Here is a 22,500-nt window from a genome sequence, read left to right on the forward strand (position 1 = left end):
TACACCAGGTCACAATACTAGCTCTAGTGGTGACCATGTTGATGTTACACCAGGTCACAATACTAGCTCTAGTGTGGTGACCATGTTGGTGTTACACCAGGTCACAATACTAGCTCTAGTGTGGTGACCATGCTGATGTAACACCAGGTCACAATACTAGCTCTAGTGGTGACCATGTTGATGTTACACCAGGTCACAATACTAGCTCTAGTGTGGTGACCATGTTGATGTTACACCAGGTCACAATACTAGCTCTAGTGGTGACCATGTTGATGTTACACCAGGTCACAATACTAGCTCTAGTGTGGTGACCATGTTGATGTTACACCAGGTCACAATACTAGCTCTAGTGGTGACCATGTTGATGTTACACCAGGTCACAATACTAGCTCTAGTGGTGACCATGTTGATGTTACACCAGGTCACAATACTAGCTCTAGTGGTGACCATGTTGGTGTTACACCAAGTCACAATACTAGCTCTAGTGTGGTGACCATGCTGATGTTACACCAGGTCACAATACTAGCTCTAGTGTGGTGACCATGTTGATGTTACAGCAGGTCACAATACTAGCTCTAGTGTGGTGACCATGCTGATGTCACACCAGGTCACAATACTAGCTCTAGTGTGGTGACCATGCTGATGTTACACCAGGTCACAATACTAGCTCTAGTGGTGACCATGTTGATGTTACACCAGGTCACAATACTAGCTCTAGTGTGGTGACCATGCTGATGTTACACCAGGTCACAATACTAGCTCTAGTGGTGACCATGTTGGTGTTACACCAGGTCACAATACTAGCTCTAGTGTGGTGACCATGTTGGTGTCACACCAGGTCACAATACTAGCTCTAGTGTGGTGACCATGTTGGTGTTACACCAGGTCACAATACTAGCTCTAGTGGTGACCATGTTGATGTTACACCAGGTCACAATACTAGCTCTAGTGTGGTGACCATGTTGGTGTTACACCAGGTCACAATACTAGCTCTAGTGTGGTGACCATGCTTATGTAACACCAGGTCACAATACTAGCTCTAGTGGTGACCATGTTGATGTTACACCAGGTCACAATACTAGCTCTAGTGTGGTGACCATGTTGATGTTACAGCAGGTCACAATACTAGCTCTAGTGTGGTGACCATGCTGATGTCACACCAGGTCACAATACTAGCTCTAGTGTGGTGACCATGCTGATGTTACACCAGGTCACAATACTAGCTCTAGTGGTGACCATGTTGATGTTACACCAGGTCACAATACTAGCTCTAGTGTGGTGACCATGCTGATGTTACACCAGGTCACAATACTAGCTCTAGTGGTGACCATGTTGGTGTTACACCAGGTCACAATACTAGCTCTAGTGTGGTGACCATGTTGGTGTCACACCAGGTCACAATACTAGCTCTAGTGTGGTGACCATGTTGGTGTTACACCAGGTCACAATACTAGCTCTAGTGGTGACCATGTTGATGTTACACCAGGTCACAATACTAGCTCTAGTGTGGTGACCATGTTGGTGTTACACCAGGTCACAATACTAGCTCTAGTGTGGTGACCATGCTTATGTAACACCAGGTCACAATACTAGCTCTAGTGGTGACCATGTTGATGTTACACCAGGTCACAATACTAGCTCTAGTGTGGTGACCATGTTGATGTTACACCAGATCACAATACTAGCTCTAGTGGTAACCATGTTGATGTTACACCAGGTCACAATACTAGCTCTAGTGTGGTGACCATGTTGATGTTACACCAGGTCACAATACTAGCTCTAGTGGTGACCATGTTGATGTTACACCAGGTCACAATACTAGCTCTAGTGGTGACCATGTTGATGTTACACCAGGTCACAATACTAGCTCTAGTGGTGACCATGTTGATGTTACAGCAGGTCACAATACTAGCTCTAGTGTGGTGACCATGCTGATGTCACACCAGGTCACAATACTAGCTCTAGTGTGGTGACCATGTTGGTGTTACACCAGGTCACAATACTAGCTCTAGTGGTGACCATGTTGATGTTACACCAGGTCACAATACTAGCTCTAGTGGTGACCATGTTGATGTTACACCAGGTCACAATACTAGCTCTAGTGGTGACCATGTTGATGTTACACCAGGTCACAATACTAGCTCTAGTGTGGTGACCATGTTGATGTTACACCAGGTCACAATACTAGCTCTAGTGTGGTGACCATGTTGATGTTACACCAGGTCACAATACTAGCTCTAGTGTGGTGACCATGTTGATGTCACACCAGGTCACAATACTGGCTCTAGTGTGGTGACCATGCTGATGTTACACCAGGTCACAATACTAGCTCTAGTGTGGTGACCATGTTGATGTCACACCAGGTCACAATACTAGCTCTAGTGGTGACCATGTTGATGTTACACCAGGTCACAATACTAGCTCTAGTGGTGACCATGTTGATGTTACAGCAGGTCACAATACTAGCTCTAGTGTGGTGACCATGCTGATGTCACACCAGGTCACAATACTAGCTCTAGTGTGGTGACCATGTTGGTGTTACACCAGGTCACAATACTAGCTCTAGTGGTGACCATGTTGATGTTACACCAGGTCACAATACTAGCTCTAGTGGTGACCATGTTGATGTTACACCAGGTCACAATACTAGCTCTAGTGGTGACCATGTTGATGTTACACCAGGTCACAATACTAGCTCTAGTGTGGTGACCATGTTGATGTTACACCAGGTCACAATACTAGCTCTAGTGTGGTGACCATGTTGATGTTACACCAGGTCACAATACTAGCTCTAGTGTGGTGACCATGTTGATGTCACACCAGGTCACAATACTGGCTCTAGTGTGGTGACCATGCTGATGTTACACCAGGTCACAATACTAGCTCTAGTGTGGTGACCATGTTGATGTCACACCAGGTCACAATACTAGCTCTAGTGTGGTGACCATGCTGATGTTACACCTGGTCACAATACTAGCTCTAGTGTGGTGACCATGTTGATGTTACACCAGGTCACAATACTAGCTCTAGTGTGGTGACCATGTTGGTCTCACACCAGGTCACAATACTAGCTCTAGTGTGGTGACCATGTTGGTGTCACACCAGGTCACAATACTAGCTCTAGTGGTGACCATGTTGATGTTACACCAGGTCACAATACTAGCTCTAGTGGTGACCATGTTGATGTTACACCAGGTCACAATACTAGCTCTAGTGGTGACCATGTTGATGTTACACCAGGTCACAATACTAGCTCTAGTGTGGTGACCATGTTGATGTTACACCAGGTCACAATACTAGCTCTAGTGTGGTGACCATGCTGATGTTACACCAGGTCACAATACTAGCTCTAGTGGTGACCATGTTGGTGTTACACCAGGTCACAATACTAGCTCTAGTGTGGTGACCATGTTGGTGTCACACCAGGTCACAATACTAGCTCTAGTGTGGTGACCATGTTGGTGTTACACCAGGTCACAATACTAGCTCTAGTGGTGACCATGTTGATGTTACACCAGGACACAATACTAGCTCTAGTGTGGTGACCATGTTGGTGTTACACCAGGTCACAATACTAGCTCTAGTGTGGTGACCATGCTGATGTTACACCAGGTCACAATACTAGCTCTAGTGGTGACCATGTTGATGTTACACCAGGTCACAATACTAGCTCTAGTGTGGTGACCATGTTGATGTTACACCAGGTCACAATACTAGCTCTAGTGGTGACCATGTTGATGTTACACCAGGTCACAATACTAGCTCTAGTGTGGTGACCATGTTGATGTTACACCAGGTCACAATACTAGCTCTAGTGGTGACCATGTTGATGTTACACCAGGTCACAATACTAGCTCTAGTGGTGACCATGTTGATGTTACACCAGGTCACAATACTAGCTCTAGTGGTGACCATGTTGGTGTCACACCAGGTCACAATACTAGCTCTAGTGGTGACCATGTTGATGTTACACCAGGTCACAATACTAGCTCTAGTGGTGACCATGTTGGTGTTACACCAGGTCACAATACTAGCTCTAGTGGTGACCATGTTGATGTTACACCAGGTCACAATACTAGCTCTAGTGTGGTGACCATGTTGGTGTTACACCAGGTCACAATACTAGCTCTAGTGTGGTGACCATGCTGATGTTACACCAGGTCACAATACTAGCTCTAGTGTGGTGACCATGTTGGTGTTACACCAGGTCACAATACTAGCTCTAGTGGTGACCATGTTGATGTTACACCAGGTCACAATACTAGCTCTAGTGTGGTGACCATGTTGGCGTTACACCAGGTCACAATACTAGCTCTAGTGTGGTGACCATGCTGATGTTACACCAGGTCACAATACTAGCTCTAGTGGTGACCATGTTGATGTTACACCAGGTCACAATACTAGCTCTAGTGTGGTGACCATGTTGATGTTACACCAGGTCACAATACTAGCTCTAGTGGTGACCATGTTGATGTTACACCAGGTCACAATACTAGCTCTAGTGTGGTGACCATGCTGATGTTACACCAGGTCACAATACTAGCTCTAGTGTGGTGACCATGTTGATGTTACACCAGGTCACAATACTAGCTCTAGTGTGGTGACCATGCTGATGTTACACCAGGTCACAATACTAGCTCTAGTGTGGTGACCATGCTGATGTTACACCAGGTCACAATACTAGCTCTAGTGTGGTGACCATGTTGATGTTACACCAGGTCACAATACTAGCTCTAGTGTGGTGACCATGTTGGTGTCACACCAGGTCACAATACTAGCTCTAGTGTGGTGACCATGTTGGTGTCACACCAGGTCACAATACTAGCTCTAGTGGTGACCATGTTGATGTTACACCAGGTCACAATACTAGCTCTAGTGGTGACCATGTTGATGTTACACCAGGTCACAATACTAGCTCTAGTGGTGACCATGTTGATGTTACACCAGGTCACAATACTAGCTCTAGTGTGGTGACCATGTTGATGTTACACCAGGTCACAATACTAGCTCTAGTGTGGTGACCATGCTGATGTTACACCAGGTCACAATACTAGCTCTAGTGGTGACCATGTTGGTGTTACACCAGGTCACAATACTAGCTCTAGTGTGGTGACCATGTTGGTGTCACACCAGGTCACAATACTAGCTCTAGTGTGGTGACCATGTTGGTGTTACACCAGGTCACAATACTAGCTCTAGTGGTGACCATGTTGATGTTACACCAGGTCACAATACTAGCTCTAGTGTGGTGACCATGTTGGTGTTACACCAGGTCACAATACTAGCTCTAGTGTGGTGACCATGCTGATGTTACACCAGGTCATAATACTAGCTCTAGTGGTGACCATGCTGATGTTACACCAGGTCACAATACTAGCTCTAGTGGTGACCATGTTGATGTTACACCAGGTCACAATACTAGCTCTAGTGGTGACCATGTTGATGTTACACCAGGTCACAATACTAGCTCTAGTGGTGACCATGTTGATGTTACACCAGGTCACAATACTAGCTCTAGTGGTGACCATGTTGATTTTACACCAGGTCACAATACTAGCTCTAGTGTGGTGACCATGTTGATGTTACACCAGGTCACACTACTAGCTCTAGTGTGGTGACCATGTTGATGTTACACCAGGTCACAATACTAGCTCTAGTGTGGTGACCATGTTGATGTTACACCAGGTCACAATACTAGCTCTAGTGTGGTGACCATGTTGGTGTTACACCAGGTCACAATACTAGCTCTAGTGGTGACCATGTTGATGTTACACCAGGTCACAATACTAGCTCTAGTGTGGTGACCATGCTGATGTTACACCAGGTCACAATACTAGCTCTAGTGTGGTGACCATGCTGATGTTACACCAGGTCACAATACTAGCTCTAGTGTGGTGACCATGCTGATGTTACACCAGGTCACAATACTAGCTCTAGTGTGGTGACCATGCTGATGTTACACCAGGTCACAATACTAGCTCTAGTGTGGTGACCATGTTGATGTTACACCAGGTCACAATACTAGCTCTAGTGGTGACCATGTTGATGTTACACCAGGTCACAATACTAGCTCTAGTGGTGACCATGTTGATGTTACACCAGGTCACAATACTAGCTCTAGTGTGGTGACCATGTCGATGTTACACCAGGTCACAATACTAGCTCTAGTGTGGTGACCATGTTGATGTCACACCAGGTCACAATACTAGCTCTAGTGTGGTGACCATGCTGATGTTACACCAGGTCACAATACTAGCTCTAGTGTGGTGACCATGCTGATGTTACACCAGGTCACAATACTAGCTCTAGTGTGGTGACCATGTTGATGTTACACCAGGTCACAATACTAGCTCTAGTGTGGTGACCATGTTGATGTTACACCAGGTCACAATACTAGCTCTAGTGTGGTGACCATGTTGGTGTTACACCAGGTCACAATACTAGCTCTAGTGTGGTGACCATGCTGATGTTACACCAGGTCACAATACTAGCTCTAGTGTGGTGACCATGTTGATGTTACACCAGGTCACAATACTAGCTCTAGTGTGGTGACCATGTTGATGTTACACCAGGTCACAATACTAGCTCTAGTGTGGTGACCATGTTGATGTTACACCAGGTCACAATACTAGCTCTAGTGTGGTGACCATGTTGATGTTACACCAGGTCACAATACTAGCTCTAGTGTGGTGACCATGTTGATGTTACACCAGGTCACAATACTAGCTCTAGTGTGTTGACCATGTTGGTGTTACACCAGGTCACAATACTAGCTCTAGTGGTGACCATGTTGATGTTACACCAGGTCACAATACTAGCTCTAGTGTGGTGACCATGCTGATGTTACACCAGGTCACAATACTAGCTCTAGTGTGGTGACCATGTTGATGTTACACCAGGTCACAATACTAGCTCTAGTGTGGTGACCATGTTGATGTTACACCAGGTCACAATACTAGCTCTAGTGTGGTGACCATGTTGGTGTTACACCAGGTCACAATACTAGCTCTAGTGGTGACCATGTTGATGTTACACCAGGTCACAATACTAGCTCTAGTGTGGTGACCATGCTGATGTTACACCAGGTCACAATACTAGCTCTAGTGTGGTGACCATGTTGATGTTACACCAGGTCACAATACTAGCTCTAGTGTGGTGACCATGCTGATGTTACACCAGGTCACAATACTAGCTCTAGTGTGGTGACCATGTTGATGTTACACCAGGTCACAATACTAGCTCTAGTGTGGTGACCATGTTGATGTTACACCAGGTCACAATACTAGCTCTAGTGTGGTGACCATGTTGGTGTCACACCAGGTCACAATACTAGCTCTAGTGTGGTGACCATGTTGGTGTCACACCAGGTCACAATACTAGCTCTAGTGGTGACCATGTTGATGTTACACCAGGTCACAATACTACCTCTAGTGGTGACCATGCTGATGTTACACCAGGTCAAAATACTAGCTCTAGTGGTGACCATGTTGGTGTTACACCAGGTCACAATACTAGCTCTAGTGTGGTGACCATGTTGGTGTCACACCAGGTCACAATACTAGCTCTAGTGTGGTGACCATGTTGGTGTTACACCAGGTCACAATACTAGCTCTAGTGGTGACCATGTTGATGTTACACCAGGTCACAATACTAGCTCTAGTGTGGTGACCATGTTGGTGTTACACCAGGTCACAATACTAGCTCTAGTGTGGTGACCATGCTGATGTAACACCAGGTCACAATACTAGCTCTAGTGGTGACCATGTTGATGTTACACCAGGTCACAATACTAGCTCTAGTGTGGTGACCATGTTGATGTTACACCAGGTCACAATACTAGCTCTAGTGGTGACCATGTTGATGTTACACCAGGTCACAATACTAGCTCTAGTGTGGTGACCATGTTGATGTTACACCAGGTCACAATACTAGCTCTAGTGGTGACCATGTTGATGTTACACCAGGTCACAATACTAGCTCTAGTGGTGACCATGTTGATGTTACACCAGGTCACAATACTAGCTCTAGTGGTGACCATGTTGGTGTTACACCAAGTCACAATACTAGCTCTAGTGTGGTGACCATGCTGATGTTACACCAGGTCACAATACTAGCTCTAGTGTGGTGATCATGTTGATGTTACAGCAGGTCACAATACTAGCTCTAGTGTGGTGACCATGCTGATGTTACACCAGGTCACAATACTAGCTCTAGTGTGGTGACCATGTTGATGTTACACCAGGTCACAATACTAGCTCTAGTGTGGTGACCATGTTGATGTTAAACCAGGTCACAATACTAGCTCTAGTGTGGTGACCATGTTGATGTTACACCAGGTCACAATACTAGCTCTAGTGTGGTGACCATGTTGATGTTACACCAGGTCACAATACTAGCTCTAGTGTGGTGACCATGTTGATGTTACACCAGGTCACAATACTAGCTCTAGTGTGTTGACCATGTTGGTGTTACACCAGGTCACAATACTAGCTCTAGTGGTGACCATGTTGATGTTACACCAGGTCACAATACTAGCTCTAGTGTGGTGACCATGCTGATGTTACACCAGGTCACAATACTAGCTCTAGTGTGGTGACCATGCTGATGTTACACCAGGTCACAATACTAGCTCTAGTGGTGACCATGTTGATGTTACAGCAGGTCACAATACTAGCTCTAGTGTGGTGACCATGCTGATGTCACACCAGGTCACAATACTAGCTCTAGTGTGGTGACCATGTTGGTGTTACACCAGGTCACAATACTAGCTCTAGTGGTGACCATGTTGATGTTACACCAGGTCACAATACTAGCTCTAGTGGTGACCATGTTGATGTTACACCAGGTCACAATACTAGCTCTAGTGGTGACCATGTTGATGTTACACCAGGTCACAATACTAGCTCTAGTGTGGTGACCATGTTGATGTTACACCAGGTCACAATACTAGCTCTAGTGTGGTGACCATGTTGATGTTACACCAGGTCACAATACTAGCTCTAGTGTGGTGACCATGTTGATGTCACACCAGGTCACAATACTGGCTCTAGTGTGGTGACCATGCTGATGTTACACCAGGTCACAATACTAGCTCTAGTGTGGTGACCATGTTGATGTCACACCAGGTCACAATACTAGCTCTAGTGGTGACCATGTTGATGTTACACCAGGTCACAATACTAGCTCTAGTGGTGACCATGTTGATGTTACAGCAGGTCACAATACTAGCTCTAGTGTGGTGACCATGCTGATGTCACACCAGGTCACAATACTAGCTCTAGTGTGGTGACCATGTTGGTGTTACACCAGGTCACAATACTAGCTCTAGTGGTGACCATGTTGATGTTACACCTGGTCACAATACTAGCTCTAGTGGTGACCATGTTGATGTTACACCAGGTCACAATACTAGCTCTAGTGGTGACCATGTTGATGTTACACCAGGTCACAATACTAGCTCTAGTGTGGTGACCATGTTGGTGTTACACCAGGTCACAATACTAGCTCTAGTGGTGACCATGTTGATGTTACACCAGGTCACAATACTAGCTCTAGTGTGGTGACCATGCTGATGTTACACCAGGTCACAATACTAGCTCTAGTGTGGTGACCATGTTGATGTTACACCAGGTCACAATACTAGCTCTAGTGTGGTGACCATGCTGATGTTACACCAGGTCACAATACTAGCTCTAGTGTGGTGACCATGTTGATGTTACACCAGGTCACAATACTAGCTCTAGTGTGGTGACCATGTTGATGTTACACCAGGTCACAATACTAGCTCTAGTGTGGTGACCATGTTGGTGTCACACCAGGTCACAATACTAGCTCTAGTGTGGTGACCATGTTGGTGTCACACCAGGTCACAATACTAGCTCTAGTGGTGACCATGTTGATGTTACACCAGGTCACAATACTACCTCTAGTGGTGACCATGTTGATGTTACACCAGGTCACAATACTAGCTCTAGTGGTGACCATGTTGATGTTACACCAGGTCACAATACTAGCTCTAGTGTGGTGACCATGTTGATGTTACACCAGGTCACAATACTAGCTCTAGTGGTGACCATGTTGATGTTACACCAGGTCACAATACTAGCTCTAGTGTGGTGACCATGTTGATGTTACACCAGGTCACAATACTAGCTCTAGTGTGGTGACCATGTTGATGTTACACCAGGTCACAATACTAGCTCTAGTGTGGTGACCATGCTGATGTTACACCAGGTCACAATACTAGCTCTAGTGGTGACCATGTTGATGTTACACCAGGTCACAATACTAGCTCTAGTGTGGTGACCATGCTGATGTTACACCAGGTCAAAATACTAGCTCTAGTGGTGACCATGTTGGTGTTACACCAGGTCACAATACTAGCTCTAGTGTGGTGACCATGTTGGTGTCACACCAGGTCACAATACTAGCTCTAGTGTGGTGACCATGTTGGTGTTACACCAGGTCACAATACTAGCTCTAGTGGTGACCATGTTGATGTTACACCAGGTCACAATACTAGCTCTAGTGTGGTGACCATGTTGGTGTTACACCAGGTCACAATACTAGCTCTAGTGTGGTGACCATGCTGATGTAACACCAGGTCACAATACTAGCTCTAGTGGTGACCATGTTGATGTTACACCAGGTCACAATACTAGCTCTAGTGTGGTGACCATGTTGATGTTACACCAGGTCACAATACTAGCTCTAGTGGTGACCATGTTGATGTTACACCAGGTCACAATACTAGCTCTAGTGTGGTGACCATGTTGATGTTACACCAGGTCACAATACTAGCTCTAGTGGTGACCATGTTGATGTTACACCAGGTCACAATACTAGCTCTAGTGGTGACCATGTTGATGTTACACCAGGTCACAATACTAGCTCTAGTGGTGACCATGTTGGTGTTACACCAAGTCACAATACTAGCTCTAGTGTGGTGACCATGCTGATGTTACACCAGGTCACAATACTAGCTCTAGTGTGGTGATCATGTTGATGTTACAGCAGGTCACAATACTAGCTCTAGTGTGGTGACCATGCTGATGTTACACCAGGTCACAATACTAGCTCTAGTGTGGTGACCATGTTGATGTTACACCAGGTCACAATACTAGCTCTAGTGTGGTGACCATGTTGATGTTAAACCAGGTCACAATACTAGCTCTAGTGTGGTGACCATGTTGATGTTACACCAGGTCACAATACTAGCTCTAGTGTGGTGACCATGTTGATGTTACACCAGGTCACAATACTAGCTCTAGTGTGGTGACCATGTTGATGTTACACCAGGTCACAATACTAGCTCTAGTGTGTTGACCATGTTGGTGTTACACCAGGTCACAATACTAGCTCTAGTGGTGACCATGTTGATGTTACACCAGGTCACAATACTAGCTCTAGTGTGGTGACCATGCTGATGTTACACCAGGTCACAATACTAGCTCTAGTGTGGTGACCATGCTGATGTTACACCAGGTCACAATACTAGCTCTAGTGGTGACCATGTTGATGTTACAGCAGGTCACAATACTAGCTCTAGTGTGGTGACCATGCTGATGTCACACCAGGTCACAATACTAGCTCTAGTGTGGTGACCATGTTGGTGTTACACCAGGTCACAATACTAGCTCTAGTGGTGACCATGTTGATGTTACACCAGGTCACAATACTAGCTCTAGTGGTGACCATGTTGATGTTACACCAGGTCACAATACTAGCTCTAGTGGTGACCATGTTGATGTTACACCAGGTCACAATACTAGCTCTAGTGTGGTGACCATGTTGATGTTACACCAGGTCACAATACTAGCTCTAGTGTGGTGACCATGTTGATGTTACACCAGGTCACAATACTAGCTCTAGTGTGGTGACCATGTTGATGTCACACCAGGTCACAATACTGGCTCTAGTGTGGTGACCATGCTGATGTTACACCAGGTCACAATACTAGCTCTAGTGTGGTGACCATGTTGATGTCACACCAGGTCACAATACTAGCTCTAGTGGTGACCATGTTGATGTTACACCAGGTCACAATACTAGCTCTAGTGGTGACCATGTTGATGTTACAGCAGGTCACAATACTAGCTCTAGTGTGGTGACCATGCTGATGTCACACCAGGTCACAATACTAGCTCTAGTGTGGTGACCATGTTGGTGTTACACCAGGTCACAATACTAGCTCTAGTGGTGACCATGTTGATGTTACACCTGGTCACAATACTAGCTCTAGTGGTGACCATGTTGATGTTACACCAGGTCACAATACTAGCTCTAGTGGTGACCATGTTGATGTTACACCAGGTCACAATACTAGCTCTAGTGTGGTGACCATGTTGATGTTACACCAGGTCACAATACTAGCTCTAGTGTGGTGACCATGTTGATGTTACACCAGGTCACAATACTAGCTCTAGTGTGGTGACCATGTTGATGTCACACCAGGTCACAATACTGGCTCTAGTGTGGTGACCATGCTGATGTTACACCAGGTCACAATACTAGCTCTAGTGTGGTGACCATGTTGATGTCACACCAGGTCACAATACTAGCTCTAGTGTGGTGACCATGCTGATGTTACACCAGGTCACAATACTAGCTCTAGTGTGGTGACCATGTTGGTGTTGTACCAGGGCAGCACAGGTCAGCAACAGCAACATTGACAAAGCACATACTTTCATCCACCATGTTATATGGAGGACTCTTTTAATGAAATACCATGCCATACGTTTTCTGTTGGGGACATCATTTGCATTTTATATTACAATATGGTGATAATACTGTATCGTGTTTATATTACAATATGGTGATGATACTGTATCGTGTTTATATTACAATATGGTGATGATACTGTATCGTGTTTATATTACAATATATGGTGATGATACTGTATCATGTTTATATTACAATATGGTGATGATACTGTATCATGTTTATATTACAATATGGTGATGATACTGTATCGTGGAGCCTCTGGAGACTCAGTACAGGGTCACGACAGGGAGGGTTTACTGGGTTTGCTAAGGTGTCTGGTACGGTGTCTGGTACGGTGTCTGGTACGGTGTCTGGTACGGGGTCTGGTACGGGGTCTGGTACGGTGTCTGGTACGGTGTCTGGTACGGTGTCTGGTACGGGGTCTGGTACGGGGTCTGGTACGGTGTCTGGTACGGTGTCTGGTACGGGGTCTGGTACGGTGTCTGGTACGGGGTCTGGTACGGGGTCTGGTACGGTGTCTGGTACGGTGTCTGGTACGGTGTCTGGTACGGTGTCTGGTACAGGGTCTGGTACGGTGTCTGGTACGGTGTCTGGTACGGTCATCTTACCGGACGTATTCAGCAAGTTCCGCCACTTTGGTGCTTCTGGTCTTGATCATCTGAGAAGGAGACAGAAACCAACACGTCACCAGACCATTCACAATTATGGATTCTTATGATCAGTTCATCTGCTGATGTGAGAGAGAGAGAGAGAGAGAGAGAGAGAGAGAGATGTAATAGGTTTGAGTTTGAGCTTCCTAAGATGCCGTAGGTGATGATGTCACACGAGCATTAAGGCAGGAGAACTATGTGAGAATGCTATTCATCGACTACAGCTCAGCATTCAATACCATAGTCCCCTCCAAACTCGTAGCCAAGCTCAGGGGCTTGAACTATGACCTCAGCCAGTGGGTCTTGGACTACCTGACAGGAAGACCCCAGGTGGTGAGAGCAGGCAACTGCACCTTCTGCACCGTAGCAGACTACAAAGAGTGACACGTTCAGCCGAACGCACAATTGGAGGGGGGCTTCCCACCCTCCAGAACATTTACAACAAGCGGTGCAGGGGGAAGGCTAAGAGAATTATTAAGGACTCGAGCCACCCGAACAACTGCCTCTTTGAACTGCTGCGGTCAGGCAAGCGATACCGGAGTCTTAAGGCGAGCACAGAAAGACTCAGAAGAAGCTTCTATCCCCAGGCCATCAGGCTGCTAAACGAACAATAAACAATATGCAACAACCATCAAATGCACACAGCACACACACCCACACGCACACTCACTTAAACAAACAACACACTGCAGCACCCACTCTCCACACTTTAGATCACACAAACACACTTTATATTTATTGATAAAGGATTTGCACTACAACTCGTACACCTACTGTAAATTGTACCTAAATTGCACCTCATCCCATTTCTGCCTTGCACTATATAGTATTGTATATTAGTACACTGCATAGTATTGTGTATTGTATATTATATGGTAACTCAGTTACGTCTATTCTGCATCGAACATTGTACATATGTCTATACTGAACACTGTGACCTAATTTTTTTACTTCTAATTTACATACTATACTATGTTATTTTATTTCATACTTATCTTATCTTGTCTTGCACAGTCTCTGGAGCGTAACAGTAAGAAGCATTTTGTATAAAAGTATTCTGTACTTCTGTATGACAACTATTAAAGAAACTTGAAACTTGAAAAACTCCTCATCCATCACTCTCAACACAGGGGCCCCCCAGGGCTGTGTTCTGAGCCCCCTCCTCTACTCGCTGTACACGCATGACTGTGTGGCACAGCGGAACAACAACACAAGTTGCTGACAACACAGTCGTGGTGGGCCTGATCTCTGCAAACGACGAGAGGGCCTACCTGGAAGAGGTAGAGCACCTGGCGCGGTGGTGTCGGGAGAACAGCCTCTCCCTGAACGTTAGCAAAACGAAAGAGATGATTGTGGACTTTAGGATATCGGGGGCCAGGGACTACAGCCCCCTCAGCATCGACGGGGCACCGGTTGAGAGAGTGAACAGTTTCAAGTACCTCGGAGCCCACATATCCGAGGAATTGACATGGACCACACACATTGACAGTGTAGTGAAGAAGGCATGGTAACACCTCTACTTCCTTAGGCGCCTAAGGAAGTTCAAAGTGAGTCAGAAGATCCTCAAGAACTTCTACTTGTGCACAATAGAGAGCATCCTGACTGGTAACATCACCTCCTGGTTTGGGAATAGCACCGCACAAGACCGCAGCAGACTACAGAGAGTGGCCCGTTCAGCCGAACGCACAATTGGAGGTGGGCTTCCCACTCTCCAGGACATTTATAACAAGCGTTGCGGGGCCAAGGCTAAGAGAATAATCAAAGACTCTAGTCACCCAAACAACTGCCTCTTTGAACTGCTGCGGTCAGGCAAGTGCTACCGGAGTCTCATGGCCAGTACAGAGACTCAGAAGGAGCTTCTATCCCCAGGCCATCAGGATGCTCAATGACAATGACACTATGTAACAAACCATCATCTACACTCACTGCACACACATCCCCATGTACACACTCACTTTAAACAAACACTCACCTTACTCACTTTAGACACTTTAACACACTTTATATTTATCTATTATTAAAGAGATTTGCACTACATTCATACCTCATTTGCACCCTGCCCTAAATTTTGTACCTCATCTAATTTCTGCTTTGTACATCACTGTTACTCATTTTACTCTGTATTGTATATTGTATATTGACTGAACATTCCTTTATTTACTTACTTCTTAATTAATAAATTTTTACTTACTTTCTTGTACTGTATGTAGCACACTCTCAGGGGCTCATACAGAAACAAGCATTTCATCATAAACTATTCTGTATTTTGTTGTGACAAATAATAAACAAACTTGAAACTTGAAAGGTCTACTGTCATAAGAGAGAGAGATGATTCAGGTCTACTGTCATGATAGCGATATATAGAAATATTATTCAGGTCTGCTGTCATGCGAGAAGGAGAGAGAAAAAGAAAGAGATAGAGAAACTCACCAGAAGCACCTCACTATCCTCCTCGATCTTCCCCTGCCATTCATATCTAAGAAGTACATGAGGAATAAAGAGGAAGAAAACACAAAACTAAAATACTGGTACTTACACGTATTACTTACTTAATACATATTACTACACGTATTACTTACTTAATACTTATTACTACACTTATTACTTACTTAATACTTATTACTACACTTTTAGCTTTTCACTTAAACCTGCACTATGGAACCTTTTTTCATGAAAAAAAAAAATAAACATTGCTTCTTCAGCAAGCTAAATCACAAAGAGAAAGCCCTCCCAGCAATGAGGGTTTTAACACTTTGAGTGCCGGGACACGTCTTTTCACGTCTTTGCTGGCCATGCTAAAGTTGCCGGGGGACGCTGTACAGCGTCCTTATATCAATATTTCAAAAATCTGCGATCGGATTCATAATGTCCCTCCGCTGGCCTGAGATCCACCAGCAGGACCCACTGAGCTCTCTGGCGGTTCAGGAGCGCCATCTGGTGGCCGATCGGCGCAATCGCCAAAACAGGATGTTGAATAGAGGTTGTCATGACGACCGTAGTACTTCCGGGCGCTCGCTATGGTTCATGTGACTCTGGCTGGTCACGCTACACGGTGATCGATTGCTAATAACTCGATAAACAACATGATTTGGACGTATATACCATTATACAAGCTGGAGATGGACCGGGTAAAAATATATCCCATAATGATAAAATTTCTACTCGACGATGATCGCCCAACGGCGCGCGGAGACTGGGGTGAGTTTCAGCGTGTAACGTTACCTTCTTCGATAATAACTGATATTATCAACATTTGACCCACATTAGATGATTGGTATAACGCTGCCCACGGAATTATAAACGCCCCCTCGCCCATCCGGTCAACATCAGATGACGTGTAGTAACTTCTAGAAGTACGTCTAGTTGGAATTTTTTATATAGCGCTGATTGCCATCAAACTGTATTTCATCATCAATATAATGCATTTGGGGCTATATATCACGTTCTGGAGAAAGCTGCAGAAAGAGATGAAAACATACTTATACATTAGACCATACTTTACTATGAATATGTGAATGAAAAAGTTTAACGTTGCTACACAATGAACAATACATATAGGACTTTGAATGGGCCCTAATAATGGCAATGTAGCAATAGAATTTAAAAAGTTATAGCCCTGCAAAGAAGGGGACTTTCTCCATAGACAAATAGCGCTGGCAATCTATGGTATATCATTAATTTAACCTTAGGCAACCAAAGTGTTAACAAGACTCAAGACTTTTTAAATACCACTTAGAGCTAAATGTAATACCAATTTTTAGATGTGAATTAATGTTAATGTTAGTGTTAGATACAAAAGCTTTATGCGTTCCTGATCTTTGGTTAATTAACTTACACAGACGTGATGGCGGGGACAATGTTGACACAAGCAGCCAGCTTCTTCTCCACTATGCCTCTGTAAGGACAGAATCAATCAACCAGATATACGTCAGCGTGAATGTGCATAAGTGAATGAGGAGAGTGATTTTGTGTTTCTGTGTATTTATGGAGTGCGGAGTTCAGTTGTGCTTTAGAGATGCATAGCCTATGGTAAGACTGCTGCAATCTCAAAAACATTCACAATCGTACATTACTCCCCATCAAACCACAACTACGGTTCCAAGTAGAACCACAGTCCACATGGCCAGAGTCTATGGTGCAACACTCTGTGGTGACAACTATTTAGTGAGACAGAGAAGATAACTTCAAACATAGGACAAGAGAGTATGTAGTGGTCATATAACCTGACCAGTTATTTAGTCAAAAAGAGTACACGATAGTATGTAGTGGTCATATCACCTGGCCTGTTATTTTGTCAAAGAGGACACGATAATATGTAGTGGTCATATCATATCACCTGGCCAGTTCTTTAGCCACAGTTTCATTGGGACAGGTGACGAAGGCTGCAGAGTGTGTACCCGATGTGTACGTCTCGGAGGCCATGGTAAACGCTCGCAATCCCACAGTCCTCAGCACCTGGTACATCAACGCACTCAGGAGCACCGTCTGGGGAGAGGGAGGCAATGTTGTCATGGAAACAAGAGGCAGCGTGAATCGGAGCCAAAGACAGGAAAGTGGTTATGTCCAAACTGACTGAGCTTAGCTGAGCCCAGTACACCAGGGCTACTTAGCGGCGCAAAGCAAAACCAGGACTTGCACTCACCACAGCCACTGGTTTCAGAAATCCACCTTGTAACTCTGCACGGGGAAGTCCAATGCACATTGCCTGTGCAAGGCAAATAACATCAGATTAGATTATAATGTACTAGTGTCATTATACAGCACAAGTGCAGTACAACGAAAATAAGTTGTTTTCAAATGCGAGAGTGCAAATGTAACAGTAAAGTGCAGTAGTAATATACAATGCACATTATATCCAATGTACTGGATATAAAAATATATAAATGAATACTACTGAGTAATAGTGCTAATCAGATGTATGTACAGAGTTGTAGTATTAATATGTACAGTGATACAGGTAAGACAGTATAAGTCATACTGGCCAGCAGTGTAACTAGTAAGAATAGGTAAGGGATACTACAGATATATAGGGCCTAGTATCTACAGATATGTATAAAAGGCCAGTATTATGCAGGTATGTATACCTGTACAGATGTGGATATATATAGGTATGTTACATACACGGTATACAGCATTATTGTACACATGCTATGCTATCTAGCTTCCATGCTGCATGACTGCAAAATATAACCAGCAACTTGAAATGATGGGCTAATATGAAAAAGACGAAACTACAAAACACCCATGCATAAACTGTGTCGTTGACGGTAGTGACCACGATTAATTGAAAATGGGGGACCCTGATGTAAACAAGACGAAAGTCTTTCTCTGGTCTGCATCCCCTTAACAATTGTATGTGTTGAGCTGTACTGTACTGTACCCATTCTGCAATCTGTTAATAAAGTTTTCAATCAATCAATCAAACCACCTCTTGCGTGAGTGTATGATATTAATGTCAACGTTAGCTAACTGAAGTTACTCGCGAAAACTTGGCCACGTTTATATTCAAAGTGCGTCCGTGACAGCAAGACACGAGAACAGCGGAGTACAAGCTTTGTTTAAAAATAAAAGCAGGGTAAAACGATACACTTTTACGGTTACCTTTTCAAAGCTGTCTTGTACTACAGAACGCGACCGTGCCCAGGATACCGTAAAGTGGTGGGTGGGTGTTTGTAAAACTGTCGTAAATGCAGACCAATTGAAAAGGCTTTATTTCGTTGGAGTATGGCTGTATTTTGCATTATGCATTTGAAGGTTGAAGGCGCTCCAGCTCCATGGTTTATTTTCCTCTGATTATAAGGAGACCAACACACTTTTACAATTCCTTACCACAGATAGCAGCAATAGGCTTAGAATTCGAATTTTAAAAAGAGTGGTATATCATAGACATAGAAATAAAATAATGCATGACTTATTCTGTATCTGTGGGTGTTATCTTGTAGACTTGATTGATTGATTGAATTGATTGATTGATTGATTGAAAACTTTATTAACAGATTGCAGAATGGGTACAATACAGTACAGCTCAATACACACAATTGTTAAGGGGATGCAGACCAGAGAAAGACTTTCGTCTTGTTTCCACCAGGGTCCCCCATTTTCAATTCATCAGGACATATATGACATACATGACATACAGATAGTCAGTACTGCTACATCTATACATTTATGACATACCAGATTTGCAAATACAGTACTGTTTGTGATACAGAAGGAGTCAAGAAAAGGGAGTATATACATTTGACGTAGAAACTGTACATTGGAGGAGGTTGGGTGGGGGGGGTTGGGTACACTGGGATATTGACAACCATACTGGGTAATTTACATTGGAGGTGGTTGGGGGGGGGGGGGGCACACTGTATAGACAAGCAAAACTGTACATTGAGGGGGGGGAGACTCTGTACAAACAAACAAAATTGTACATTGGACTATTGACAAAACCATACTAGGTAAATGACTGTACATTGGAGGGGGTTGGGTTAGGATATTTACAGGGGCCAGTGTTGAATTGCAGTCTCCCGTAGGTGTCTCTTGAGAGAGGTTTTGAAAGTGGGTAGTGATCCACATTCCTTTACAGCTTTGGGTAGGGCGTTCCACATTGATGTGGCATAATTGCGAAACGTGTTTAGTCCCTTATTAGAGCCGAATCTGGGTTTAACATGATTTGTGGAGCTCCCTCTGGTGTTGTGATCGTGGTATTCACTGACCTTTGGGAAGTATTTTGCCATGTACATGGGTACCTTGGTCGAGTAGTGTATCTTGTAGACCAGGCCCATTGCAAGTTGCTGTACTCTGTCATCTACTCTAAGCCATCCTAGGTTGTCAAAGTGGGCAGGGGTGAGGTGGGTTCTAGGAGTAAGGTCAAGCAGTAGTCTGACCAGTTTGTTTTGAGATGTTTGTAATTTTGTTTTTAGCGCCTTTGAGGTGCTTTGGTACCATGAGGTGCAAGCATAGTCGTAGTACCCCTGAATGAGTGCTCCTGCCAGAGTCTTCAGGGTATTCTTGTTTACCAGAGAGGAGATCCGGTACAAGAATCGAGTTCGTTGGTTGACTTTTTTTATTACATTGGATGCCATTTTGTCACAGGAGAGATTAGCCTCTAGGATGGAACCCAGGTAGGTAATTTCATCTTTCCTTGTGACAATATTGTCACCCACTGTAACTGAGAAGCCGTCGGTCTTGCTGAGTTTGTTATTTGAACCGAAGAGAATGGACTCTGTTTTGCCCATGTGTAATGATAGTTTGTTATCAGCGAGCCATATGCAGATTCTGCCTAGTTCCGAGCTGAGGGTTTTTTCAACCTGTAACTTGTTCTTGTCAGAGACCAGCAGGGCTGAGTCGTCCGCAAACAGGAACAAGTTGCAGTCACAAGCTGACGACATGTCATTTGCATAAATTAGGAACAGTAGCGGTCCTAGTATGCTTCCTTGTGGAACACCACAGCTCACTGTGAGAGGGGGGGATAGGGTACCGTTTACCTCCACCATCTGTTCCCTCCCCTCAAGGTAGGATTGCATCCAGCTCACTGATAGACTATCAAAACCAATTGCTTTTAGCTTGTCAATCAGAATGGAGTGATTGACCGTGTCAAAGGCCTTTTGTAGGTCCAGCATGACCATGCCGCAGTATTTGCCTGCGTCCACCTCTTGTTTGATGTGGTCATTCAAATAGAGAAGGCATGTGTCAGTGGAGTGGGATGTTCTGAAGCCAGATTGGAATTCGTAGATTAGATTTTTTTCCGCTAGGTACTTTTCGACCTGTTCGTAGACTATTTTTTCCATGACTTTCGAGATGGAGGTGAGAATAGAAACAGGGCGGTAGTTGCCTGGGTCTAATTTGCTGCCCTTTTTGTGCAGAGGGGTCACCCTAGCAATTTTGAAGTCCTTGGGGACGTGTCCCTGTTTTATGGAGAGGTTTATTATGTGTGTGATGATTGGGGTGATGGCGGCTGCTGAGTCTCTGAGGAATTTGGAGGGGATGTTGTCATGGCCAGTGGCCTTGTTAGGTTGGAGGGCGCTCAGTTTATTGAGTACCTCATCTGTTGTTACCATTTCCAGCTTGAAGTCGTCCTTGCGGACCCCTAGGTTTTTGTAGTAAGCTACTATGTGTTCTACCCCATAAAGCCCTGAGTGGGAGGGTAGTTTGTTTACCAGTGTTGTGGCTATGTTTGTGAATGAGTCACAAACTAAATAACCAACAGAAAAGGGCTGAGGTGCCATGCCTATTATTATTTTTTTGTTTTGTTAAAGCACTTGATAAGACACAAGAGAGATGCACCTACCTGGGCATGATGAGCCATTATCTGCATCCCTATAGTTTCCATGATTTTTGCGAGCAATTGTATGACATACAATTGCAATTAGCCTACACACACCCACCCACCCACACACACACACACACACACACACACACACACACACACACACACACACACACACACACACACACACACACACACACACACACACACACACACACACACACCAATAACACCATATGTCCCACAACAATTAACAATTAAAAACAATTTAATTATAATAATTCATAATAATAATAATAACGATAATAATAATATCGTAAATAAATACATTGGAACACAAATCACAGAAGACACAATGGGTTATCATAAATGAAGTTGAGGTCAACATGATTTTTTTTTAATAATGATCCCAAATCATCAAGTACCAGCTAAGCACCAATGTAGCCGTGCACAGAGTGGAACTTGCAATAGTATTGATCACCCACTGGATGGCAGCTTTGGTACATTAGTCAAGATGAAGCCTTGCTTTATCAACGTTACCGGTATCACACATGCAGTCTCTCGGCCTATATGAATTGAAAATGGGGGACCCTGATGGAAACAAGACAAACGTCTTTCTCAGGTCTGCATCCCCTTAACAATTGTATGTATTGAGCCGTACTGTATTGTACCCATTCTGCAATCTGTTAAATAAAGTTTTCATTCATTCATTCATTCTCGCGCTCTTTTTCTCTCTCACACACACACACACACACACACACACACACACACACACACACACACACACACACACACACACACACACACACACACACACACACACACACACACACACACACACACACACATTTAAATGTTACTGTAGCA

The 22,500-nt window shown here is 44.4% G+C and overlaps 1 protein-coding gene across 2 annotated transcripts in view; it reads right to left on the reverse strand.

Annotated features, from left to right (window-relative positions):
• LOC311231327 (protein CutA homolog) overlaps positions 1-19,023 on the reverse strand; it is a 67,457-nt gene extending 48,434 nt beyond the window's left edge. The window contains exons 1-6 of one of the 2 annotated variants that reach the window (XM_084317879.1): positions 18,975-19,023; positions 18,016-18,078; positions 17,710-17,858; positions 17,209-17,268; positions 15,804-15,849; positions 13,332-13,381 (exon numbers count right to left, since the gene is read on the reverse strand). In XM_084317879.1, coding sequence (XP_084174005.1) covers positions 13,332-13,381; positions 15,804-15,849; positions 17,209-17,268; positions 17,710-17,858; positions 18,016-18,075 — 365 coding nt within the window. In that variant the 5' untranslated portion in view covers positions 18,076-18,078; positions 18,975-19,023. The remainder of the gene's footprint in view (positions 1-13,331; positions 13,382-15,803; positions 15,850-17,208; positions 17,269-17,709; positions 17,859-18,015; positions 18,079-18,974) is intronic. The other variant, XM_084317880.1, reaches the window with a different exon arrangement.
• Between the last annotated feature and the right edge of the window lie 3,477 nt (positions 19,024-22,500).

This window comes from Notolepis coatsorum, assembly GCF_963971535.1.
Source record: "Notolepis coatsorum genome assembly, chromosome: 7".
In the NCBI taxonomy this organism is placed as follows: domain Eukaryota; kingdom Metazoa; phylum Chordata; class Actinopteri; order Aulopiformes; family Paralepididae; genus Notolepis; species Notolepis coatsorum.